The sequence below is a fragment of the Podarcis erhardii genome (genome assembly GCF_964252035.2).
Source record: "Podarcis erhardii genome assembly, chromosome: 10".
In the NCBI taxonomy this organism is placed as follows: Eukaryota; Metazoa; Chordata; class Lepidosauria; order Squamata; family Lacertidae; genus Podarcis; species Podarcis erhardii.
The window spans coordinates 9,781,892-9,807,150 of record NC_138500.1 but is presented as its reverse complement, the minus strand read 5'-3'; the positions used below and the strand labels follow the sequence as shown (position 1 = coordinate 9,807,150).

General features: G+C 45.9%; 1 protein-coding gene across 2 annotated transcripts in view; it reads right to left on the bottom strand.

The window, feature by feature from the left end:
- ITIH2 (inter-alpha-trypsin inhibitor heavy chain 2) overlaps positions 1-20,835 on the bottom strand; it is a 45,423-nt gene extending 24,588 nt beyond the window's left edge. For both annotated transcript variants that reach the window (XM_081879702.1, XM_081879703.1), the window contains exons 1-10: positions 20,623-20,835; positions 18,827-18,892; positions 16,224-16,259; positions 13,983-14,155; positions 12,577-12,681; positions 5,813-5,975; positions 5,241-5,348; positions 3,783-3,911; positions 3,378-3,494; positions 1,640-1,808 (exon numbers count right to left, since the gene is read on the bottom strand). In XM_081879702.1, the coding sequence (XP_081735828.1) occupies positions 1,640-1,808; positions 3,378-3,494; positions 3,783-3,911; positions 5,241-5,348; positions 5,813-5,975; positions 12,577-12,681; positions 13,983-14,155; positions 16,224-16,259; positions 18,827-18,892; positions 20,623-20,706 (1,150 nt within the window). In that variant the 5' untranslated portion in view covers positions 20,707-20,835. The remainder of the gene's footprint in view (positions 1-1,639; positions 1,809-3,377; positions 3,495-3,782; positions 3,912-5,240; positions 5,349-5,812; positions 5,976-12,576; positions 12,682-13,982; positions 14,156-16,223; positions 16,260-18,826; positions 18,893-20,622) is intronic.
- Between the last annotated feature and the right edge of the window lie 4,424 nt (positions 20,836-25,259).

The window sequence follows — 25,259 nt, the reverse complement described above, 5'->3', positions numbered from 1 at the left end:
GAGGCGTTCGTCTTGCGGGGCACCACTGTATCTTTAATTTGCCTGCCTGGAAGGAATCCAGCCTGGTCATGATGAATGAATTCTTTTTTAGAAAAATCATTCTATTTGCCAGTACAAATGCAAATAATTTATAATCATTATTTAATAATGAGATCTGCCTATAAATCTGCCTATAATTTTTTACCAAGGTCACATCCAAATCTTGCTTCGGTATCAAAGTTATATAGGCCTCTTTCCATGTTTCTGGAACTTCTCCTGTTTTTAAAATCTCATTCATTGTGTCTTTCAAAGGGTTCACCAGCTGCTCGCTCAGTTTTTTGTAATATTTTGCTGTTATTCCATCTGGCACTGGAGATTTTGAGAGCAGGGCGTGTTTAGTCTGGGAATATAAGATTAAAAGGGAGATGTCTTCAAAAACGGAAAAGGATGTCATGGAGAAGATGGATTGGACTAGTTCACGGTTGCTCCAGGGATCTAAGTAATGCAAATTTAATGGAAACAAATTTCAGCTGAACATTAAAAGCAAGAGCTTGCTTTGGGAGGTGAAAGTTTCTTTCACCAGAGGCATTTAAACAGACGATAGATGACCTGCTACCAGCAATGCTGTGGTTTGAAGCTTCCTGTGCTGAGCAAGGGCTCGTGCACGATGATCTGCAAGATTCCCTTCGACTCTAATTGCTTCTATGATGCATTCCATAGACCTACTGTGAGAGGTGAGTGCTGCCAAAGCCAGCATAGATAAAACTCCAGGCTCGCCGCCAGTTTCTGTCTTTTAGATTTATTTACAAAGTTCAAAAGGTTTCCAGAGCTTCAAAGCATGTCCGTCCCTGTCTCATTAGATGCCTTGAATGGCTTTTTCTTACTCCTCCTTCCCCAGCAGGCTAATCGGCGGAAACCCCGCCTCTTATTTCCTCTGTTCAAAGGATAGCTAGTTCCGGGCTGAGCATGCCCCCTCCCTGCCTCTTCTTCGCTGTCAGATGAGAGGCTGCTAATTAGCTCTTTCGGCTCTCTATAAGTGCTGGTCTCGGAAGACACAGGATTTACCCACCCTGGAAGATTGGCAGATGAAAGTAATGGACTATATGGAATTGGCAGAAATGACTGGCAGAATCCGAGACCAGGGAGAAGAGTTGGTGGAAGAAGATTGGAAGAAATTCAAAGATTATTTACAGAAACATTGTAAAATTATCGAATGTTAAAATGATGTTGGAATGAAACGAAGTGGTTTTAGCAATAAAGTTAAAAGGAATATGTAAAAAGGGATGGATATTAGATGAAAACTCGAAATTATAATATGTGAAGACAAAGAATTAAGAGAAAATTGAGAGATTATGGATTTGCTGAATCAAATATTTGAATTGGAATACAAAAAAGGGAGGTGTGAGGAAGTCATGAAAATAAGTAAATGAACCGTAAGATATAGAAAGAGAGATTTGTTTTTAATTGTTTTTGCTTTTCTCAGTGTTTGTATTTTTTGTGTCTTTTTTTCTTTTTTCTTATTATTATTTTTGTAACTTTTCTTGTGGAAACTTTAATAAATATTATTTAAATATATATATATATATATAAGTGCTGGTCTCCCCCCTTGGCTCTTTTGCCGTTTGCACTTCCCTGACACCTACTTTGGTACCATGCTCACCTCCATTGGGATGGATCCCCTCAATGTACTTCTTTGCGGCCTCTGTCTCCGATCTGGAGGCTTGCACCAACTGGTCTCTCCAGCACCGGACGTTGTGGTTGAAGTCGATGACTGAAAACTGGTCCGCGGAGCGGAGTTCCCCTAGGATGGTTCTCATGGCTTCAACCGTCTGTAAAATGAACCGTTGCAGTGAGAACTATGGTTGCCGTTCTCCATTCATGTAACGTAAAACCATAGGACATTAATCCATTTCACAACTGTAGCACTGCATTGCCTAAAATGACTGGCAGATACTAAATTTTGTTATACAGTGGTACCTCAGGTTACATACGCTTCAGGTTACAGACTCCGCTAAGCCAGAAATATTGCTTCAGGTTAAGAACTTTGCTTCAGGATGAGAACAGAAATCGTGCTCTGGCGGCGCGGCGGCAGCAGGAGGCCCCATTAGCTAAAGTGGTGCTTCAGGTTAAGAACAGTTTCAGGTTAAGAACGGACCTCTGGAACGAATTAAGTACTTAACCCGAGGTACAACTGTATTTTGCAACTTTGCGAATTGTGCAATTTTCTTCATCTCGTGAGCTATCTGGCCATCAACAATTGCGGCGATGATGACCTCAAATGCAATCCCTTGTATATTTTCTCAGATGCAAAACCCACTGTCTTCAGTGGAGATTTCTCCCTTGTAAGGGTGTTTAAGATTATGGACCACATTTTCCATTATTAGGGGATAAATTTTAGTTTTAATGGCTCAGAGCCTACCCTGGCTGATGCACAGACACCTGACATGCAGCAAACCCTCTGGCATCTGTTTATATTTCAGTGATACAGGTATGCAGAGATGGCACCTGGTCCCCCAGTGTTAACTCCTATGGAATCTCATAAACCCTGATGCGCACTTTCCCTTTCCATTAAAAACCTCTTAAAGGCATGAAAAAATAAACAACCCCGAACCGTTAACAGCTCCTTATTTTAACTCCTGTATCAAGCTATTGCATTGTTAAAAGACCCCCCCCCAAAGTTTTTTATTAAGTTTTCCCAAATTTCACATATACATTTCAATACATAATAATAAAAAACTCCCCCGACTTCCCAACCCCCCTGTTCCAAGGTGTTTCTGTTCCTCTCCCTCCACTGTACTCTGTCTTCTATCTCTTAAACCTTAACAAAACTCCTGGAATCTTCAATCCTTTCTGTTGTTCAAAGTTCAAATCCCGCTTGTGTGTTCATCATATACAGTGGTACCTCGGGTTACAGATGCTTCAGGTTACAGATGCTTCAGGTTACAGACTCCGTTAACCCAGAAATAGTACCTCGGGTTAAGAACTTTGCTTCAGGATGAAAACAGAAATTGTGCTCCGGCAGCACGGCAGCAGCAGGAGGCCCCATTAGCTAAAGTGGTACCTCAGGTTAAGAACAGTTTCAGGTTAAGAACGGACCTCCAGAACGAATTACCGTAAGTTCTTAACCCGAGGTACCACTGTAATAATATTTATTTAAATAATCTGGATATGCAGTGTTTTATTCCCCTTCAAACACACGTTATCTTTCACCAGGTCAAACTGATTCCATTGGTCTTTTTCATGAAGCCTCTGGCTATATCAGAAACGAATGCCACCCTCAGGCTGGAAAAAGGTTCCCCTGCCTCTGATTTCTTAAAAAAGCAGCAACAATGAAACCATCTCCTATACAAAGGAGGACACCTTGCCAAGATGGATGTCTTGTTGCTTCTGCCACTTACCTGCCTCATTTTCAATCCCCACATTGAACCGCTGACATCGATCACAAAGAGGATGTTTTTCGGCAGAGGATCCAGGTTTTCAGGAGCAAAGTAGTGGATAAAATACCCGTTGAAGATCTGCAAAATAAAAAGAAGGAACCCAGATGTTTCATTTCCTAGGAAAGGAACATAGAAGGTATTGTAATTTTGGAAGTTCTGAAATGGGCAAGACCTCTGGCAACCCTTGCGGGTCATGAAATCGAAATAATAAGCAGTTATAGCTTGCTCATTCCTATGGAATATTTTAGCCTGTGTCTCCCCAAGCCGTTTGCTTTGGTACCAGAGAGTCCAGTTGATAGATGACTATCTAGCCCGCATTTCTAAGCACGCTCCTTAAAGTGCTCCCCATCTGCAGAGCTAATGTACCTCCAGTTCGCCAGCTTTGCTGTCTCTGTTGACATCGTAAGTGACCACAAAATGGCCATCGACTGCTGTAGAAGAACAGGTGGGACACTTTCGTTGCTGAGCCACTGTTGGTTTGAAGGATACATGAGCCTTGAAGGAAAATCACAATGGCACAAGTGAGGCATTTTCATGCAACCAATGGTGTTAAGTTGTGGGTGAACATATCAGACGACACAGTGATTCTTCAAACAGCTCTTGTTTATTCACAGGCCAGGACAGGACTGAACTGAAGGGTTCAGTCAGCCTGCTTATATAGAGCTCCAGTACAACATTACTGTAACAACTTTCTAAAACTATCCAATCACTGAATGTCACTTTCGATCCCTTATTTGTACAACTATCTACAGTATCCCCCTGCTGGCCCAGGGTGAGAACTTCAGTACATAACAAATGGTATTTGCATAAACCACAGCTATAATTTGAATGCAAAACCTGCCGGCATTTTTAAAAGCTCTCCTTTCCCATTTCAGTCCTTCATTTGCAGATGACGCAGACTTAAAAAAAAACTATCTGTCTATCCTAAATGTTTTTACAGTGCTCCTCGGTTATATTCTCAGGATGGTTTCATGAAGTGCTGTTTGCATAAACGAGCAATTTTATGCACACATGGGTTTAAATAAAGTGGGATGATCCAGATTGGGATTTCAGTTACAGGGCCTTTATTCCTCCCCCTCCAACTGCAGTCCCAGTCTGGATTAGGCCCTTTAACATCAAAACAATTTTTCCTTCCACTGCAAAACACAGCTGTGGAGGATATAGAACAGGCATAGGCAAACTCGGGACTAAACTGCTTCTGGCGCAATGGAATAGTGTGATGGAAACCAGAGCACACAGAAATGCCCTTTACTTTCCCGCTGCAGTGGTACCTATTTATCTACTTGCACTGATGTGCTTTCGAACTGCTAGCTTGGCAGGAGCTGGGACAGAGCAACAGGATCTCACCTCACTGCGGGGATTCGAACCACCGACCTTCTGATCGGCAAGCCCAAGAGGCTCAGTGGTTTAGACCATAGCGCCACCAGCATCCCTCATGACTAGTAACCATGACTAGTAGCCACTGGTCACCTTAAACTCCATGAATGTGCCTAAACATCATTTAAAACCATCCCAAACTGCCTCATGAGAGAGTGAGTTCCATAGTTTAACTATGCACTGCAAGAAAAAGTACTTTCTTTCATCTGCCCCTGAACCTTCCAGGTTTCTAACATTTCTGAGGTTCACCAGTCTGGACTTTGTGGTCTTATGGAGATCTTCCTCTTTAGATGGGGACAGCACTTCCTTCAAAACGTGGAAAGCCACCCATTTGCGTTTGTGGGTCCCTCCTGCTTCTCCTTTTGTGTGGGGCCCTGCGCTCCTGCCCCCAGAATCCTGCCCCAACAGCAGCTCCATTTCTCCCCACAGGGAGACTGTCCGCATTACCTTTTTCTCTCCTCTGGAGATGGTATGGATACCTTCAAACTGGTCTCCAAGTGAACTGGGGACGTGGACAAAGTGAAGGCCCTGAGGCTCGATGATGCGAACGTCCACCTGTGGTCACACAGTGCAGAGGAGTTTAGAAGCAACAAATAGAAACAGTGAAATAACAGGAACACCTCTAGAAAAATGCGGTGCATCTTTCCAAAGCATTCCAGGAAGAATCTCCAATTTAGGATGGCTTCAAAGTTACGCTGCGTTTTGATGCATCTTAATATATTCTGATCATTGGGCATGATTTATATTTGTGTTTTGTTTTGTGTACATTGTTCAGAGATGCTTATTTGCGACACTTAAAATGTGGAATTGCAATTAGTTTTTTAAAAAAATTTATTTAATAAAATTAGTAGTAGCAGCAGCACAAGCGCTCCTTTGGCTCGAACACAGAATTCCTGTTGTATTACACAGATTCCTTTTTGTTGAGAGATTTCTGATGAAATATGACTGCAAATTAAATTAACTAAGTTTTTAAAGTGGTGCTCCAAACCCACAATTTCAGCCCTGTCTTTTTGCTTTACCTCCAAGTGTTTGGCCAGCCTGCCTGGCTGAAGGGGGATAACATGCTCGTACGTCGATAGCTTCCTCCGAATTGGCTCTTGGTAATGGATTTCAAACTGGACTTTGGTTCCTCCTGGCACGTTGAGTTCAGCTTTGAAGTTCTCCATGTCCAGGGTGTTGCTCCTGAATTCAGTCATCAATAAACACAGGGGAGGAGAAACACTCTAGCCCTTAACATGCCACCGAAATGCCAGCAGTAAATTGAGACAGGGGCAGGTAGAGGACCTCAAACATCTCATAATAATCTCTGCACTTTAAAATATTTTCCATTCAAAACAAAATAAAAAAATTCCTTCCAGTAGCACCTTAAAGACCAACTAAGTTGTTCTAGGTATGAGCTTTCGTGTGCATGCACACTTCTTCAGATACACTGAAACAGAAGTCACCAGACCTTTCTATATAGTGAGAAGGTGGGGAGGGGTATTACTCAGAAGGGTGGTGGGAATGGGTGATTGGCAGACCAACACGGCTACCTATCTGTAGCCTCCCCACCTTCTCACTATATAGAAAGGTCTGGTGACTTCTGTTTCAGTGTATCTGAAGAAGTGTGCATGCACACGAAAGCTCATACCAAGAACTGACTTAGTTGGTCTTTAAGGTGCTACTGGAAGGAATTTGTTTTGTTTTGACTATTTTCCATTCAGTTCATCAGAAAACAAATTTTCCACAAATCCATTTTATTTTATTTGATAACCAATTTAACCTTTTCTGCTAATCATGTATGTTGCACCACGCTTGGGAAAGCTTCCAGGCATCTCAAGATCATCTAGATAAGTGTTCGTTGTCGGAGTTCCCCAGAAGTGGACTACAACTCCCATCACCCCCAGCTGATTTGGCGGACTACAACTCCCATCACCCTTAGCTGATTTGGGAACTACAACGCCCATCACCCCAGCTGATTGGGTAGACCACAACTCCCATCACCCTCAGCTGATTTGGGGACTACAACTCCCATCACCCTCAGCTGATTGGGTGGACTACAACTCCCATCACCCTCAGCTGATTTGGGGACTACAACTCCCATCACACCCAGCTGATTGGGTGAACTACAACTCCCATCAACCCCCAGCTGATTGGGTGGACTACAACTCCCATCACCCTTAGCTGATTTGGGGACTACAACTCCCATCATCCCCAGCTGATTGCATGGACTACAACTCCCATCACCCTCAGCTAATTGGGTGGACTACAACTCCCACCATCCCCAGCTGATTTGGGGACTACAACTCCCATCACCCTCAGCTCATTGGGTGGACCACAACTCCCATCATCCCCAGCTGATTTCGCCAATGATCAAGGGGGCGGTGGAAGTTGCGGTCCAACAGCATCTGAGGACTCAAGATGACACTGATCCGCATGATGAGTCGTCATGTGCCAGAAAATCATTAAAAGGTGGGTGAAGCCAGGACACAAGGATTGCTCTGAGGCTTTTGGAGGCCCCTGACAAGTCAACATCTTGTGCTTCTGCCCTATTAAAAATAAGCCTATATAAACCGGGAATCAATGAGCTGGTTCTTTGCCATCCCTCTGGCATTCAAATATAAGGACTGCCTATGTGGATCGGACAAATATTGGCCAGAATTCTGTCAGCCAGTTGCCCCTAGAAATCTCTCAAACAGTTCATAATAGTGGTAGTTCTTTGAACAAGAAGGCTACAGACCCAAATATGCTCTGGCAGTGAATTTGGGAGGTTTGCAGAATGCCACTACCGATCCTCAGGAGGGGGTGGAGTTGCGGGCTCACGACCCCTCCCACACTCCCGCGGGGCTGAGGTCAGGGTTTCCCCAGTCACCCCCCACGTTCCGGCGTTACAGGGTTTCCCCAGTCACCCCCCACGTTCCGGCGAGGCTGGGGTCAGCCTCGCGCGATTCAGGGATTCCCCAGTCACACCCCCGCGCGCCAGCCAATCGGCTGGCGGCAGGGGCGGGCCTCCTAGAGGCCACATAAGGTCGGGGCAGCCACCGGCTCCTCGGGTTGAACGAACGTTCGAGAATTGGCTTAACGGGTATCAAGTTTTTATGGCAGTAGTGGCTGGTTGTTATCCGAAGCGAGGCGTGCATCTCGCGGCTTATCTCGCGCACGTCAGGCGGGCTCGGGAGTTGGCAGGCGATGAGGCCGCCTTGGCGTATGATGAGGAATTCCGGAGGAACGCCTCAACGCTCTCCTCGACGCGCTGGGACCAAAAGGACAACAACTGCTGGTTGGAGCATGTGGGACCGAACATCGAAAAGAAATCCTCTGAGCAGCCGAAGTCCGGTAAGGTTGAGTCGCAACGCCGTAGACACTGTTGGGACTTCAACAAGGGTACCTGCCTGCGCACAGCTTGTAAGTACATGCACGAATGTGACAAGTGCTTGGGCAGCCACCCTGCAATCAACTGCTACAAAGGGAGGCAGCAGCCCTTTCGTGGAGGCAGGGGTCACCTCACACGGGGTAATCGAGGTGCCCCCGCGGGACCTGCTGGTACCGCCCAAGGACCATCTGGGGCCCGGTACTAACGTTTCCCTCAGCCTGGCGTACTCCCCGATAAAATTACAGCCCCTGAGAGCACTGTTAAAGCTTTACCCAGATAGACAAGCGGCCTGCTTGTTAGATGAAGGGTTCTCTAAGGGGTTTAGAATCCCAGTTACCTTCACCCCTAACGCTAGTTGTCCTCCTAACCAGAAGTCTGTGCTTGAACGACCCGACATTGCCGCAAAAAAGATCCAAAAAGAGATCGCGGCTGGGAGGGTGGCCGGTCCCTTTTCTTCCCCTCCCATTGAGGGTTTGCATATTTCTCCCCTCGGTATTGTCCCTAAGAAGGTTCCCGGCGAATTTCGAATGATACATAACTTGTCTTATCCTAAGGGTGCCTCAGTCAATGACGCCATCCCCCAAGAAATGTGCACGGTGAAGTATGCATCTTTCGATCAAGCTGTGCGGTTGGTGAGGAGTTTTGGTACGGGCGCCTTTATGGCAAAATGCGACATTGAGTCGGCATTTCGCCTTCTTCCAGTTCACCCAGATGACTACCGCTGGTTGGGATTCAAGTTCCAGGGTGATTTCTTCATCGACAAAGCCATGCCTATGGGTTGTTCTATTGCCTGTGCTTCATTTGAGACCTTTAGTACATTTTTAGAATGGGCTTTGAAGTTCAGGACTGGCTCCAAAGGGGTAGGGCACTACCTCGATGATTTTATTCTGGTGGCAAGGAGCGCCGGCGAGTGCGGGACCCTGCTCCATGCTTTTGAAGCCCTAGCCAGCGAATTGGGTGTCCCCCTGGCGAACGAAAAAACTGAGGGCCCAGTCACGACCATGACTTATTTGGGGATCGAACTGGATACATTGGCCCAAACTTCGCGGCTACCATCCGAGAAGTTGGCTGCCTTAAAAGAACTTATTGGCCAAATGCTCCCCTTAAAGAAGGTTACCTTGAGGCAAATTCAATCCCTTTTGGGGCACCTCAACTTTGCCTGCCGTGTGGTTTCCCCTGGCCGCCCCTTTTGCGGCCGTCTAGCTAAGCTGTCAGCGGGTTTACGGTCTCCGCATCATAGGGTTCGCCTCTCTAAGGCTGTGAAGTCTGACCTGCAAGTCTGGTTGCAATTCCTAGATGGTTTTAATGGCATATCTTTATGGCAGGATACTTTGGTGCTGCAATCGGACTTTCAGGTACATTCGGATGCAGCCGGGTCCCTAGGTTTTGGCGTTTACTTCAGGGGTCAGTGGTGCGCCCAGCGCTGGCCTCCCTCGTGGCAAGGTAAACCAATACTGCGCGATTTGACATTCCTGGAATTCTTCCCAATAGTTGTCGCAATCCACATCTGGGAAGAGCAGTTTAGAAATCATAGAGTTTGTTTCTGGACGGACAACCAGGCGGTGGTCTCGGTCTTAAATAGGCAATCCGCGCATTCCCCAAGGGTTGCTTCGCTTTTGCGGTATTTCGTTCTTTCATGCCTGCGGTTGAACCTCCACGCTTCCGCCAAATTCGTTCCTGGTATAGACAATAACATTGCGGATGCTCTATCTCGTTTCCAGATGGAACGCTTTCGCTCATTGGCGCCGGATGCGCAGCAGCAGCCGCAACCGTTTCCGGAGCACCTCTGGAGTATTGGGAACGAGAAGCAATAAAGGGAGTATTGTCTGCGCTGGCGCCTTCCACCCTTAAATCTTACAATAAGGCATGGCTAGACTTTACATCTTTCCGCAGGAAGAAGGAGAGGTTTAGGCCTGGCAGGCCGCCATCTAAGTCAGAAGTCATCGAGTATATGGTTAAGCTTCGCGATCTGGGTCGGGCCCCCAAAACCCTCAACATCCATTTGGCAGCGATATCTTTCTTTTCTAAAGCTTTATTCTCTGTTGATCCCTGTTCACATTTTGTAGTTCGCAAAATGCTGGAGGGCTGGCGCAGGGCCAGACCGCAGGGCCAAGATGGTAGAAGGCCCATAACGCTTGACATACTTACCCAAATACGCAGGAAGCTTAGGGTCCTTTGTTGGTCTAGGTATGAGGCCAGATTATTCTCCGCAGCATTTTCCTTCGCATTTTTCGGGGCGTTACGCATTGGCGAGGTGGTCTGCGAACACCTTACAGCCAATAGGGGCCTGTTGTTGGGGGACGTAACAGTTGCCAGCTCGCACGTGTTGCTAAAAATCCGCAGTTCCAAAACTGATCAGCTTGGCAGGGGAACCTTGATCCGCCTCCAGGCAACCCAGAGGGCTGGCCCTTGCCCAGTAAAAGATGCTAGAAAATATCTGTGCGTGAGACCGAATTTTAATGGCCCTTTCTTCGTTCATGCTGATGGCTCCTTTCTTTCCAAACATCAGTTCACGAGAGTCATGCGTAAGGCAGTGGCAGCCATTGGTCTTCCACAAGAGGAGTACGCCGCACACTCCTTTCGCATTGGGGCAGCGACTACTGCCGTACATATGGGCTTCCCTGCTGAGAGGATTATGGAAATGGGGCGCTGGAAATCCAACGCATATAAGGGCTACATTCGTAAGCCCTTTTAATTCCCCGCTAGTCTTTACTCTCCCCTTACCCGGCTCTCTTATTGTATTCTTCCAGGTGCTGCCTTGGTGCAACTGTGGATTATCGGTCACAGTATCGTTCATTGGGCGAAACGCCGAGCGGAATTTAGGCGTTGGGACGCTGACCTCAAGCTACCTAACTATGTTAAAGTTTCATGGATCTCTAGGCGGGGTATGCGTTGGGAAGAATTCTTCCCAGTCATATCCCAAAAAATCGCGGATGAGGGTGCCCCGGATGCCTTGGTCATACAACTGGGTGAGAACGACCTGGCATATAGGAAAGGGGTGAACTTAATGTGGAACATTATAAATGATTTGGAACGGTTACAGGCGTCTCACGCTAACACTACATTAATTTGGTCTTCCTTGCTGGAAAGGCGGCATTGGCGGGATGCGGTGAAACCCGCTGCGGTGGATAAAGCCAGGCGAATCGTGGAGCGCAACGTCGGGCGCAGGGTGGCCGCGTTGGGTGGACGAGTTATCAAACACCCCGAAATTCAATATTTCAAAGATACGCTTTATCGCTGGGATGGCGTGCATTTATCTGATGCCGGCAACGATATCTGGCTTGCGGACATTTTTAGGGGAATTAGGGATTGGTTACAGGTCTGAGGGTATTGGCGGCGAGCCTGCTCAATGCGGCTCGTGTGGCGGTAGGCATTGGCCGGGGTATTGTCATGCAAATGAGGTCGGGGGGGAGGAGCGCCATCACCTCCCCCAATGATTGAAGGGTAGTTCGTTAAAGGACTCCGAGGGGCGACGCCTCGTCCGAAACCTACGGAGGCTAGGGCCTAAAGCGCGCCCCCGAGCGGTAACCCCTCGGGGAGCGCCTAGGGATACGCATCTCAGGTAGCTCCCCCTGTTGGTGTTTAACCCTTCCCGGTTAGACCGGATAGTCGGTTAGGGGCCAATGCCTAAAGCCAATACCTCTCTTACCTGTAATCAATAAAGTTGTGGCCATTTTCGCCCATTAACTTAAATTCTTGTGTCCTGTGTCTTTATTCTTTACACCTGTGGGGGGGGAGGGAATAGCCACGCAACTACAAGACATGTTTTCAAAAGCCCTAAGGTGCAACACCCCCCCCCAAAAAATAAATAAACCTGAGCATTGTGGCCATGGAAAGGGGCATGGAATGGAGTATCCTGGAATAGGGAATGCCTGGCTGGCTGGCAGTCTGCACACCTGTTCGAAGGTGAGGATAAACTGGTAGTTTTTTGTTGCAGGCTCAGCTTGCCATGTCTGTTCACTGGGGCACCTATTGCCCATTAATGTGACCAACACTTTTTATTCAAAAGCCATTTCTGCAGATGGTTCTCTATGACACTCCACAGAAATACGTTCTATAAGGCACTGATTGGCAACAGATTCCCCACTCCCCCAGAGGCCTTTCTACCAATCTCTCCATCCATTTAAAATGGGACTTTGGGTTTTGGAGACTGAGGCCCTCAAGGAGAGAATTCATCCTTTTAAATTTTATTCATTTGATTCCAACCTTTTCTCCAAGGACCTCAATGTCCCTCCTCCCCATTTCACCTTCAAAACAACAACCCTGTGAGGTAGGGCTGGCCAACAGACACTGACTGACCCAAGGTCACCCGGTGAACTTCATGGCAGAGCGGTGATTTGAACCCTGGTCTCCCAGCTCCTAGTCCATCACGCTAGATAGATAGATAGATAGATAGATAGATGATAGGTAGATAGGAAGTCAGGTTCATACCTCAATATTCCTGCAGCTTTGCCTTTCGCTCTCGCTTGGGCATATTGACTTCTGGCTGCAGATTTCTCCTTCACGGAACTAGTGAAGGTGATGCCGTTGACATTCCTGAGGGGCAGAAAGCCAGTCACAAATCTTATCAACAACTGCAAAGTACCGTATTTTTTGCTCTATAAGACTCACTTTTTCCCTCCTAAAAAGTAAGGGGAAATGTGTGTGCGTCTTGTGGAGCGAATGCAGGCTGCGCAGCTATCACAGAAGCCAGAACAGCAAGAGAGATTGCTGCTTTCCCTGCGCAGCGATCCCTCTTGCTGTTCTGGCTTCTGAGATTCAGAATATTTTTTTTCTTGTTTTCCTCCTCCAAAAACTAGGTGCGCCTTGTGGTCTGGTGCATCTTATAGAGCGAAAAATGTGGTACTTGGAAGGAGGAGAGGGGAATTTTCTTGTTCTTTCTACTTTTTCTTTTTTTAAAAAAAATATAGCCCAAAATAATATCACTACACACACACAATTTCATCCATGCGTCCCTCAGCCTCCTGGAATGATAGACTAAGCATGACAAAAATCCCATGAAAATTTCTCTGACAATAATTTGACAGTTCTCAAAGGTGATTTCTTTTCTCGTTGGTTGATGGGGAATGGTACTGGAGGTGTGAGGAATGCAGGGGAATTCTTTTGTCACTGCAGCACGAGAAATACCTCTAAAGAACGGTTGTGGTCTGAAAGGAGAATAGTGATGGTCCCCTCAGGTCCCAGGATGTGGAATAATGTGCCATCAGAATTTTTTTGCAATAAATGCGCTTGCGGGAGGGAAGTGGTTATGGGTTTGTTTTGTTCTTGTTTTTATTATGTATTTTGTTTTTTTATATTATATTTTTTTATCCTGAGATATTTGGATGAAGGGCAGTATGTATACAAATAAATTAATAAAATTAAAAAGTGGTTTCTGTTTTTCTGCAGGAACCTCTAGTTCATGCCTGGTTCAAGTTTTTTTTTAAGTAGCTTTTTATTTTATTTTTATAGGCACTGGAAGCCGCCCAGAGTGGTGGGGTATTATTATTATTAATAATAATAATAATAATAATAATGTCATACCTCAGCTCCCAAATGCCTTGGGAGTCAAACATTTCGGCTCCCAAACGATCAAAAACCAGAAGTAATTGTTCCAGTTTTCGAACATTCTTTTGGAAGCCGAATGTCCAATGGGGCTTCCGCGGCTTCCAGGAAGCTCCTGCAGCCAATCAGAAGCCACGCTTTGGAAGTCGAATGTTTCGGAAGTCGAAGGGACTTCCAGAACAGATTTTGTTCGACTTCTGAGGTACGACTGTACCCTCAAGTCTCCCCACTCCTGCTATAGACAGTCAGGTGCACATATATCAACTGGTGGAACCAGGCCAGCTCTTACTTACATGGTAAAGTTGTGAATGAAAGCCCCTTTGGGGATCTGAACATCGAAGACCAGGTTCTGTGGGTGCCTGGCTCGGTTTTCCACTTTGGTCCTCACCATCGTGTTGGCCAGTCGAGATGTGATGGTGGACTGGACCTTGTAGCTGTGGAGGATTATATTGTCATCGCCCGCCACCTGGAGGAATCAACAGATTTGGATAGGAGTCAGTGAAGGGACAGGTACAACTCCAAATACAGTGGTACCTCGGTTTACGAACTTAATCCGTTCTGGAAGTCCGTTCTTAAACCGAAACTGTTCTTAAACCGAGGCACACTTTCCATAATGAGGCCTCCTGTCACTGGTGCCCTTCCACCATTCGGATTCCGTTCTTAGACTGAGGTAAAGTTCGCAAACCAGAACACTACCTCCGGTTTTGTGGTGTTCGTAAACCAAATCGTTCGTAAACAGGACTGTTCTTCAGCCGAGGTACCACTGTACGCATATCCCTAGAACTTTCCCCAAGGGATGCTTTGATTCTCTCATGGTTGAGCAACTGGATCCCTTGCTTAAATCCATCAGGGCGCTTGGTGGCGTACAGAGCAAACATGCTGCACGGTCCCTTAGTCTGAGGATTCTCGGTCTATGTTGGATGACCCAGACAGAAGTGAGCAAGAAGCAAAGGCAGCATAGAAAAAACGGCAAATGGAAGCTATGGGGAATGACAGTGCTGGGTTTACGTATAAGCTAAACAAGTTATAGCATAGGGCCCCACTCTCTTGGGGGGGGGGAATTAAAGGGAAAAAAAAACCTGGATGTACATTTCCAAAATAAAAAACAAATTACTTTGATAAAATACATATTTTGTTATGTGCATATGGCTTTAGATACCTATTAGGTCCATAAAGGGACACGGGTGGTGCTGTGGTCTAAACCACTGAGCCTCTTGGGCTTGCCAATTGGAAGGTCGGCGGTTCGAATCTCCACGACGGGGTGAGCTCCTGTTGCTCAGTCCCTGCTCCTGCCAACCTAGCAGTTTGAAAGCACGTCAAAGTGCAAGTAGATAATAAATAGGTACCACTCTGGTGGGAAAGTAAATGGTGTTTCCGTGCGCTGCTCTGGTTTGCCAGAAGCGGCTTAGTCATGCTGGCCACATTACCTGGAAGCTGTACACCAGCTCCCTCGGCCAATAAAGCGAGATGAGCACCTCAACCCCAGAGTTGGTAACGAGTGGACCTAAAGGTCAGGTTTCCCTTTACCTTTACCTTTTAGGTCCATAAATGACCATATAGCATATATTCAACACAAAAAAACAGTGACAATTTGTTGTTGACAAAGGACAGCTGGACATATAAAGGGCCCCATTACCTTCAGCAGCTTAGGGCCTCATCAAACCTAAATCCGGCCCTGGGGAATGGTCAGTTTAGCTTATTATCTCCAGGGTGGGGAGATTCGGAGAAGGTTTGCCAAGTGATGCGCTTGTTTTGAGAAGTCTTTCCTGAATCAGTCCAGCCTAGAGATCACCAACTTAGCTGACTGTGCCCCTATATTAACTGAGGACCTTGAGAAGGTGGTAAGGAACCCTTGGCATGTTGCTGGACTTCAGCTGCCACCAGCCCCAGCAATGAGTGATCATGAGAAGGTTTGTGAAAGTAGACAGAGATGGATCTGTCGTCAGAGGGGTCCCAAAATGAGGACTGGCCACATGAGAAGGCGCCGAGAGCCAAATCGAGCTACTGCCACCCCAGGTGCCTATTTATTCAACAGTCATAATCATCTAAACCTCTAAGCTGTTTCCATAAAATATAGAACGTACATTAATATTACGGGTAAAATCAGATGGTAAAAAACAACAACCCACAAGTTAACCTACAGTTTTGCAAGATATAAATAAAATCAGTGGTCTTACAAACATACGTGACAATATAAAATCTCACAACAGATTGCATATTAAAATAAAATGGCGTATAAAAATAAACTGATTGCAGGCTAATAACAAAAGACTGTAATATCCTGTAATTATGTTTTGGAAAGAAAAAGACAAGTGGCTTTTGATGTGCTCCCCCCAAGGTGAGGCGCTTTGTCAATCTGCATTCCAGCCTCCTGGGACAATATTGTGCAACTGTTTCCAAACTGTTCCAAAGGGGTTGGGTGGGGGGACTCTGAACAAACAGTGGGATTGATCTCCTGCTAATGGTTAACTGGGTTGAGGGTGGGGGCAGGAAATTATAGAAGAGAAAGAGGAAAAATCAATATACAGGCTCACCAATTCTCCTGAGTCGTCATCACCGGATGTGCTTCTCTGGGGGGGGGGGGTGGGGAGGGGGAGAGTTGAATGAAATGAGAACCAAGACTTAGACTTCATACTTCTGTGTTGTATAAATACAGTGCCAGATTTATGTATAAGCTAAACAAGCTATAGCTTAGGGCCCCACTCTCTTGGCCCCCCCCCCAAAAAAAATTAAAGGGAAACAAACTGTATGTACATTTCCAAAATATAAGATAAAAAACAAATAAAATAAAACCTACCTAACAGCAACCGTGTTTTGTGTTGTGTAGGCTCCTATGATGTAAGTCAGGCTTCCTCAGCCATGGCCCTCCAGATGTTTTTGGCCTACAACTCCCATGATCCCTAGCTAGCAGGACCAGTGGTCAGGGATGATGGGAATTGTAGTCTCAAAACATCTGGAGAGCCAAGGTTGAGGAAGCCTGATGTAAGTAATGGGCCCCGCCTGCTAGCCTGCTTCCTAAAAAATCACTTGTTTGCAATTATTATTTCATGTTATAGCAAGTTTCTAGAGACTAGATTATGAGTCTTTGTAAACTGTGTTTCTAAAGGAACTTTTGTTTTAGCCAAATGCCAATGTGTTTGCATTATTAAGTTTGTTATGGATAAAAAAATCATTTTAAGTTAGAGCTTAGTAATTATTTCACCATTAATATACTTCTTCTTAATTGTATTTCACTATTAATATACTTATTCTTAATTGTATTTCAGTTCAACAATTAATTTGATAAAATACATATTTTGTTATGCACAAATGGCTTTAGATACCTCTTTAGATACCTATTACGCCCATAAATTACCATATAGCATATATTTGACACAAAAAAACAGTGACAATTTGTTGTTGACAAAGGACAGCCCCATTACCTTCATCAGCTTAAAGCCTCATCAAACCTAAATCCGGCCCTGAATGAAGTGGTTGAATGAATGGTAACATACACAGCTGTCTTATAGCAGGGCCAACCTGAGCAGTAACACACTGGTCTACACTGTCTACACTGATCGGCAGACGTTCAGAGTCTCAGGCAGAGGAAGGTCTATCGTCTAGCTGATCCTTTTATAACTGGAATTGACTCAGAGCTCTCTGGTACACAAAGCTTGTGTAAATGTAAGAACCTAAAGAACTTCAGAAGACACACAAGGTCCAGCATCCTGTTCTCACAGTATTGTGCTTTTAATTTTCTGTTGGTTGCTGATTTCCCAGATGGGCTGGGTATAAATAATAAATTATTATTATTATTATTATTATTATTATTATGCCCATCCAACTTGCATTGGGCATTGAGAAACAGATAACCTGCAGCACTGGAGGTGGCAAACTTGATTCATTTATTTGTGTTTGGTGGGAAAGCCCTTACGCTGAAAACTTTGGGGATAGAATATTCTCCACTCTGCCTGCAATTACAGGCCAACCCATTTCTCCAAATCCTGCCTTAGCCCAACTGTCTTTGGACATAGACTTAGGCTCCAGCCTGCGCCACAGCAAACTAGCTGGCTTCTAACTGACCGCAGAGGGGATGCGGGTGGCGCTGTGGGTTAAACCACAGAGCCTAGGACTTGCTTATCAGAACGTCAGTGGTTCAAATCCCTGAGCTCCCATTGCTTGGTCCCTGCTCCTGCCAACCTAGCAGTTCGAAAGCACGTCAAAGTCAAGTAGATAAATAGGTACCACTCCAGCAGGAAGGTAAACGGTGTTTCCTTGCACTGCTCTGGTTTGCCAGAAGCGGCTTAGTCATGCTGGCCACATGACCCGGAAGCTGTACGCCGGATCCCTCGGCCAGTAACGTGAGATGAGCGCTGCAACCCCAGAGTCGGCCACGACTGGACCTAAAGGTCAGGGGTCGCTTTACCTTTAACTGACTGCAGCACAATTAGCTCAGCAATGGAAGAACCAGACTGAAATCCCCCTGAATATATGGGAAAATAATATCTGGGATATAGCAATGTCTGACTGAGTGTCTCACCAGACACAGGAAGGCAATTAAAGGCATAATAAATAGAGACACCATTTAAGAAACATGGACCCCTTTCTTTAACTATGTTAATGACCGAAATCTCAAGACTTTCTTATACCAAAACGTTCAATATTCTCAGTGGAGGGGTTATGTTGAGTAATATGTTGGAATGCTGAATGTGTATGTCTAGAGACAATGGATAAAACAAACATCAATAGATGTACTGCTGGATATGTGTTTAATGGTTCTTGCATTAGCATTTGTTTAAAAACCAAGTAAAAAAATATTTGTTAAAAAAACAAACCACTGGAAGGTGTGCAACATTCCAAGAGCAGATCACCTCACAGGATTTAAGTAATAATTATATTATAATAATTTATTATTTATACCCTGCCCAGCTGGCTGAGTTTCCCCAGCCACTCTGGGGAATTGGCTCCCAACAGAAAATTAAAAGCACAGTCAAACGTCAGATATTAAGAACTTCCCTAAACAGGGCTGCCTGCAGATGTCTTCTAACATAAATTTATTTGCTTTGCAAGGTATCTATTCTGTTTTTCTCCTCTTCCTCATTGCACTTCTTTTCCTTCTGTGCTTTGTAAAATAAGTAAATAAGTGAGCAATTTGTACCTGGTATCTTCCATAGTGCAGAGCGGATCTCGCAGAGAACCCATCAATGTTCACATCAACCAGATCCTAGGAAAAAAAACAATGCCAAGATCAGGGGAGCAAGGTGTGTGTTCAGTTCAAGACACACCAATGGTGAACTTTCCACCCGAAAGCGAATGAAGACGGTCAAGTTACCATAACTGAGGCAGCAAGCAACCCAAGATGACTAGACAACAGCAATTCACTTTGTGCAGGATGTACAATTGATGTGCGTTTGTTACTCCCGTTGCATACTGATTTGCGAAACGTTATGCCTAGCTACACTATCAAGAATCAGAGAGTGTTGTCCTGGGATTCAGGATGGATGAGACATTTGGTTTGGTGCACATTCAAATCTATCAAATCTGCACTGATATGCAAACTGAAACACATCTAAAACTCCGAAATTTGCACGTATCTGAATTTTGCGATGGTGCCGAAACTTTACAAGTCGGCTGTTAACGAGAGAATATACCCTCGCCAAGAACACGCAGATGCAGAAGCACAAATCCCCACCTGATTGAGGCCCCATTTAAAGCCTTGTTATACCACTTTAGCGGCCATGGCTTCCTGCAAGGAATCCTGGGAGTTGTAGTTCATTCAGGGTGCTGAGAACTGTTGGGAGACTCCTATGCAGAGACATCAGCTTGCCAACAAAGGCCCATATAGTTAAAGCTATGGTTTTCCCGGTAGTGATGTATAGAAATGAGAGCTGGACCATAAAGAAGGCAGATCGCCGAAGAATGGATGCTTTTGAATTCTGGTGCTGGAGGAGACTCTTGAGAGTCCCATGGACTGCAAGAAGATCAAACCTCTCCATTCTGAAGGAAATCATCCCTGACTGCTCACTGGAAGGACAGATCGTGAAGCTGAGGCTCCAATACTTTGGCCACCTCATGAGAAGAGAAGACTCCTTGAAAAAGACCCTGATGTTGGGAAAGATGGAGGGCCCAAGGAGATGGGGATGACAGAGGACGAGATGGTGGGACAGTGTTCTTGAAGCTACCAGCATGAGTTTGACCAAACTGCGGGAGGCAGTGGAAGACAGGAGTGCCTGGCGAGCTCTGGTTCAGGGGGTCACGAAGAGTTGGACACGACTAAACAACAACAACAACAATTTCCTTCACAGACCTGTAATTCCCAGAGCTCCCTGGGAAGATGGATTGATTTTTCAAGCACACTGAGAACTGTTGTTCTGTAGGGTGATCTCTGGCTAATCATAACTTTTTGGCCTAGACTACCTCACAGGGCTGTTGAGAGGAGGACCCTGTATTCCGTTTTGAGGTCCTTTGAGAATGGGTCAGATAATAATAATAACAACAACCCACTCAGTGTTAATATTACTAGCAGAAGCCTTTTTCATCCTACTCTTCTGCTGGAAAAGAGACCCCTAGGACGACTTATCACAGAGAAGGCAATCCTTACCCTCATGCTCATAATTTAAGAGACTTGACCAAAGAGACAAGAAGAAAAGGGAATGAGAGAGGAGGAGGTTAAAAGGAAACTCAGGTATATGTATAGAATCGCACTGCCAGCTGGTTAAATTGGTTCCATCTTACTTAAAGCAACTGTGCTGATTAAGTCAGAAGGGTCCTGTTCCTATTAGCTGGGGAATGAGCCCCAGTGAACTCAGCATGGCTTACTTCTGCGTAGACCTGCAAGAGGCTTGTGCCGTAAAGTTCGTAAGAAAGAGCAGAGGGAGAAATGAAGGCAACCTGTTCCTTGTTTTCCTCCGTAGATTTAGAATGTTGCGGCCCAGGATGGAAACGGACGCTTACCTCTGGGTTTTCTTCCATGATTAAATCAAAGCCCTGTATTTCCAAAGCAAACAGGAAAACTAAGAAATAAGCGAGAGGCTTCATTTTGTCGCCTTCCTGAGAATGGCAAGCATAAAGGCTGGGTGGCCGGTGTTTCTGCTCTGCCGAACCAAGTTCAAGGAGGAGTTAAAAACAGCCGCCGAAGGCTCTCTAGTATTTTGAAGGCTCTTTAGAAATGCTAACTTTGGTTGGACTCGGGCAAATATTTGCCCGGTAACGCAAGTGGGGGCACAGGTTAGGAGTTGTGCAAATAGCGGCTTCTCAGACCGGCATCCTCTGATAATGGCTCCGCTTTGGATAGGCTCCGCTCCGCTTCTCTTTGTAGCTTTTGCCCTCTGCCTCTGGACTGAGTCACGTGCTATTATGGGAGAGCAGCCTGGCCATGGCTCAGGGTGGGGTGGGGTGGAGAGGGAAGAACAAGAGGGGGGGGCGGAAACATGCTGCAAAGGAGAACACCAAAGAACAGGGTGGCCTAGCTGGTAACACCCATGGAAGGATCTTCTAGTCCATGGGCAGGCAAACTAAGGCCTAGGGGCCGGATCCTGCCCCATCACCTTCTCAATCCGGCCCGCGGATGGTCAGGGAATCAGCATGTTTTTACATGAGAAGAATGTGTCCTTTTATTTCAAATGCATCTCTGGGTTATTTGTGGGGCCTGCCTGGTGTTTTTACATGAGTAGAATGTGTGCTTTTATTTAAAATGCATCTCTGGGTTATTTGTGGGGCATAGGAATTCATTCATTCCCCCCCAAAAAAATATAGTCCGGCCCCCCACAAGGTCTGAGGGACAGTGGACCACCCCCCTGCTGAAAAGGTTTGCTGACCCCTGGTCTAGTTAATAGACATCTGTTGGACCTGCAACAGAATGTTGCAGCACAGGGTGCTCCCCTGTGCAGGAACCCGGCCACGCCATTCTTTTTTCCTCCCCTGTAGTAGATGGTCAACATTCAGTGGCCACTGAGCATGCTCAGTGGGGGAGTGGGAATTCCAATTCAGACAGCCCCTAAATGTCAAAAGCCCTCTTCCTCCAGCTATTTGAAGGAACCAGAAATTGCAGGTGCACCAGGGGCTGGTGGGGCCAAAGGCAAGGAATCGTAGAGTTGGAAGGGACCCCAACGGTCATCTAGTCCAACCCCCTGCAATGCAGGAATCTCAGCTAAAACATCCAACCTCTGCTTAAAAATCTCCAAGGAAGGAGAGTTCACTTCCTGAGGGACTCCATCCCACTGTCAAACAGCTCTTCCCCTCAGAACATTCCTCCTGTTCTCTGGTCGGAATCTCCTTTCTTGTAACTTGAAGCCATTGGTTTGCGTCCTACCCTCCAGAGTAGGAGAAAACAAGCTTGCTCCATCTTCCATGTGTGTTGTTGTTGTTGTTGTTGTTTAGTTGTTTAGTCGTGTCCGACTCTTCGTGACCCTATGGACCAGAGCACACCAGGCACTCCTGTCTTCCACTGCCTCCCGCAGTTTGGTCAAACTCATGCTGGTAGCTTCGAGAACACTGTCCCACCATCTCGTCCTCTCTCGTCCCCTTCTCCTTGTGCCCTCCATCTTTCCCAACATCAGGGTCTTTCCCAGGGAGTCTTCTCTTCTCATGAGGTGGCCAAAGTATTGGAGCCTCAGCTTCACGATCTGTCCTTCCAGTGAGCAGTCAGGGATGATTTCCTTCAGAATGGAGAGGTTTGATCTTCTTGCAGTCCATGGGACTCTCAAGAGTCTCCTCCAGCACCATAATTCAAAAGCATCAATTCTTCGGCGATCAGCCTTCTTTATGGTCCAGCTCTCACTTCCATACATCACTACTGGGAAAACCATAGTTTTAACTATACGGACCTTTGTCGGCAAGGTGATGTCTCTGCTTTTTAAGATGCTGTCCAGGTTTGTCATTGCTTGTCTCCCAAGAATCTTCCATGTGAAGGGGCCCTTCAAATATTTGACGATGGCATTCATATCACCTCTTGGTCTTCTCTTCTCCAGGCTAAACATACCCAACTTCATCAGCTGTTCCCTCACAACGCTTGGTTTCCAGAACTTTCATCATGGTGAAATTTTTTTTTAATCACCTAAAAAGTGGAAGAAAACTGGATTATCAAAGGCAAATTTGTGTGAGCCCATATACCAGGGATGGGGGAATCCTGTGGTTTGCCAGAGATTAGTGGACTCCAACTCCCATCAACTGCTGCCAGCATCAACAATAGCCAGGCATGATGGGAGTTGTGGTTTCTGGAGGGCCACAGGGTCCCTATCCTCTACCTTACAGGACAGAAAAGTCCCATGGGAAACTTAGCAAAACAAATACTGTCAGACCAACTTATTTGCGTGTGATGGCGGTACTTACCCAGGGCACCACTAGGTGGCGGGACCTGCTCAGTTATATTTCAAAGGTGGGGGAAACAATTTAGCTATGGCTTTCACATTTTGTACAGTGGTACCTCGGGTTAATACACTTCAGGTTACAGTCGCTTCAGGCTACAGACACCGCTAACCCAGAAATAGTACCTCGGGTTAAGAACTTTGCTTCAGGATGAGAACAGAAATCGTGCGGTGGCGGCAGCAGGAGGCCCCATTAGCTAAAGTGGTGCTTCAGGTTAAGAACAGTTTCAGGTTAAGAACGGACCTCTGGAACAAATTAAGTACTTAACCCGAGGTACCACTGTACTTGTGTTGTTTAGTCATTTAGTTGTGCCCGATTCTTCATGACCCCATGGACCAGAGCACGCCGAGAACACTGTCCAACCATCTCGTCCTCTGTCGTCCCCTTCTCCTTGTGCCCTCCATCTTTCCCAGCATCAGGGTCTTTTCCAGGGAGTCTTCTCTTCTCATGAGGTGGCCAAAGTATTGGAGCCTCAGCTTCAGGATCTGTCCTTCCAGTGAGCACTCAGGGCTGATTTCCTTCAGAATGGAGAGGTTTGATCTTCTTGCAGTCCATGGGACTCTCAAGAGTCTCCTCCAGCACCATCATTCAAAAGCATCCATTCTTTCGCGATCAGCCTTCTTTATGGTCCAGCTCTCACTTCCATACATCACTACTGGGAAAACCATAGCTTTAACTAAATGGCAAGGTCCATAGCTTTAACGAAATGGCACCTTGTCCTCAAGGTGATGTCTCTGCTTTTTTGTACTTGTATTTGCAAATAAAGCAATCTAGCTCTGGATTTTGTTCGCTTTGATCCCCGTATAAGGCATTCCCAGAACTTGCATAAACAAACAGCACACTCCAACTCTCGAAGCCCCCACACATGTGAACCCAAGAAACCTCCCCTCTGTGATCTTGACTCCAGATTCATGAGTAAGAAATAAATAAATCTGTCAATTTTTGTTTCTCTGCATTTGTCATTTTTCTGATCGCAAGTCTGGTTCTTCTCATTTCCACATCAGTCTGTGAGTTTGGTTTTGTAAATAATATATGTCCTCATGGCAATGCACTGGCTTTTAAAAATTATTATTATTACCTGTCCTTCCCTGAAAGCTCCCAGGGCAGGTCGCACATTAAATAAAAACCATATTAAAAACCATTTAAAACAACTTGTGACTTACAACCATAAAAGTAAGATGGGTCCTAAAAACACAGTTGTGTATGCAATCTTGCCATACATAGACATTTTTTGCAAAGCGATTTCAACTAATATAATGCATTCTTTCTGGTCTGTTCACTAATAGATGCATTTTATACATACTTATAGGGACGTGGGTGGCGCTGTGGTTAAACCACAGAGCCTAGGGCTTGCCGATCATTAGGTTGGCGGTTCGAATCCCCGCGATGGGATGAGCTCCCATTGCTCGGTCCCTGCTCCTGCCAACCTAGCGGTTCGAAAGCACGTCAAGTGCAAGTAGATAAATAGGTACCGCTCCGGCGGGAAGGTAAACGGCATTTCCGTGCGCTGCTCTGGTTCGCCAGAAGCGGCTTAGTCATGCTGGCCACATGACCCGGAAGCTGTACGCTGGCTCCCTCGGCCAATAAATCGAGATGAGCGCCGCAACCCCAGAGTTGGTCACGACTGGACCTAATTGTCAGGGGCCCCTTTACCTTTACCTTATACAGACTTATGCACATCCGAGGATATACTTTTTGTTTTGTTCTTTACATATTACTTGACTGGAGAACTGCGTTGCAAAATGTGAAGATGTGTGGTATTCAAAGGATGGCTTAATTTCGATTTACATTCCTTGTTGGCATCCATCTGTCTTGGGAGACAATGGAGGAGTGTGCCATTGTCAAACTTTTGGAAGGTTGCAGCACCTGCTGTGCCTATAGAGACCGATATGGGAGAGACATGTTTTGTTGCAGCTGGGGCAGGCGAAGGCGTCCAGCTGTGCTGCTGAAGATGCACCACGGCGTTTCTTCCAGTGGTCATTTCTCCTGTGGTCGGAAAGTGTGAATTAGGTAGGCTCACCTTGAATGCAAACGGGATCAAATTCCTCTCCACTCCCGAGGAGACCTCCAGCTACTCTGCTCTCTCTGTGCCATTGCAAACGTCGCAAGTACCGTATTTTTCGCCCTATAGAACACACTTTCCCCCCTCCAAAAATGAAAGGGAAATGTGTGTGCATCCTATGGGGCGAATGCAGGCTTTCGCTGAAGCCTGGAGAGCGAGAGGG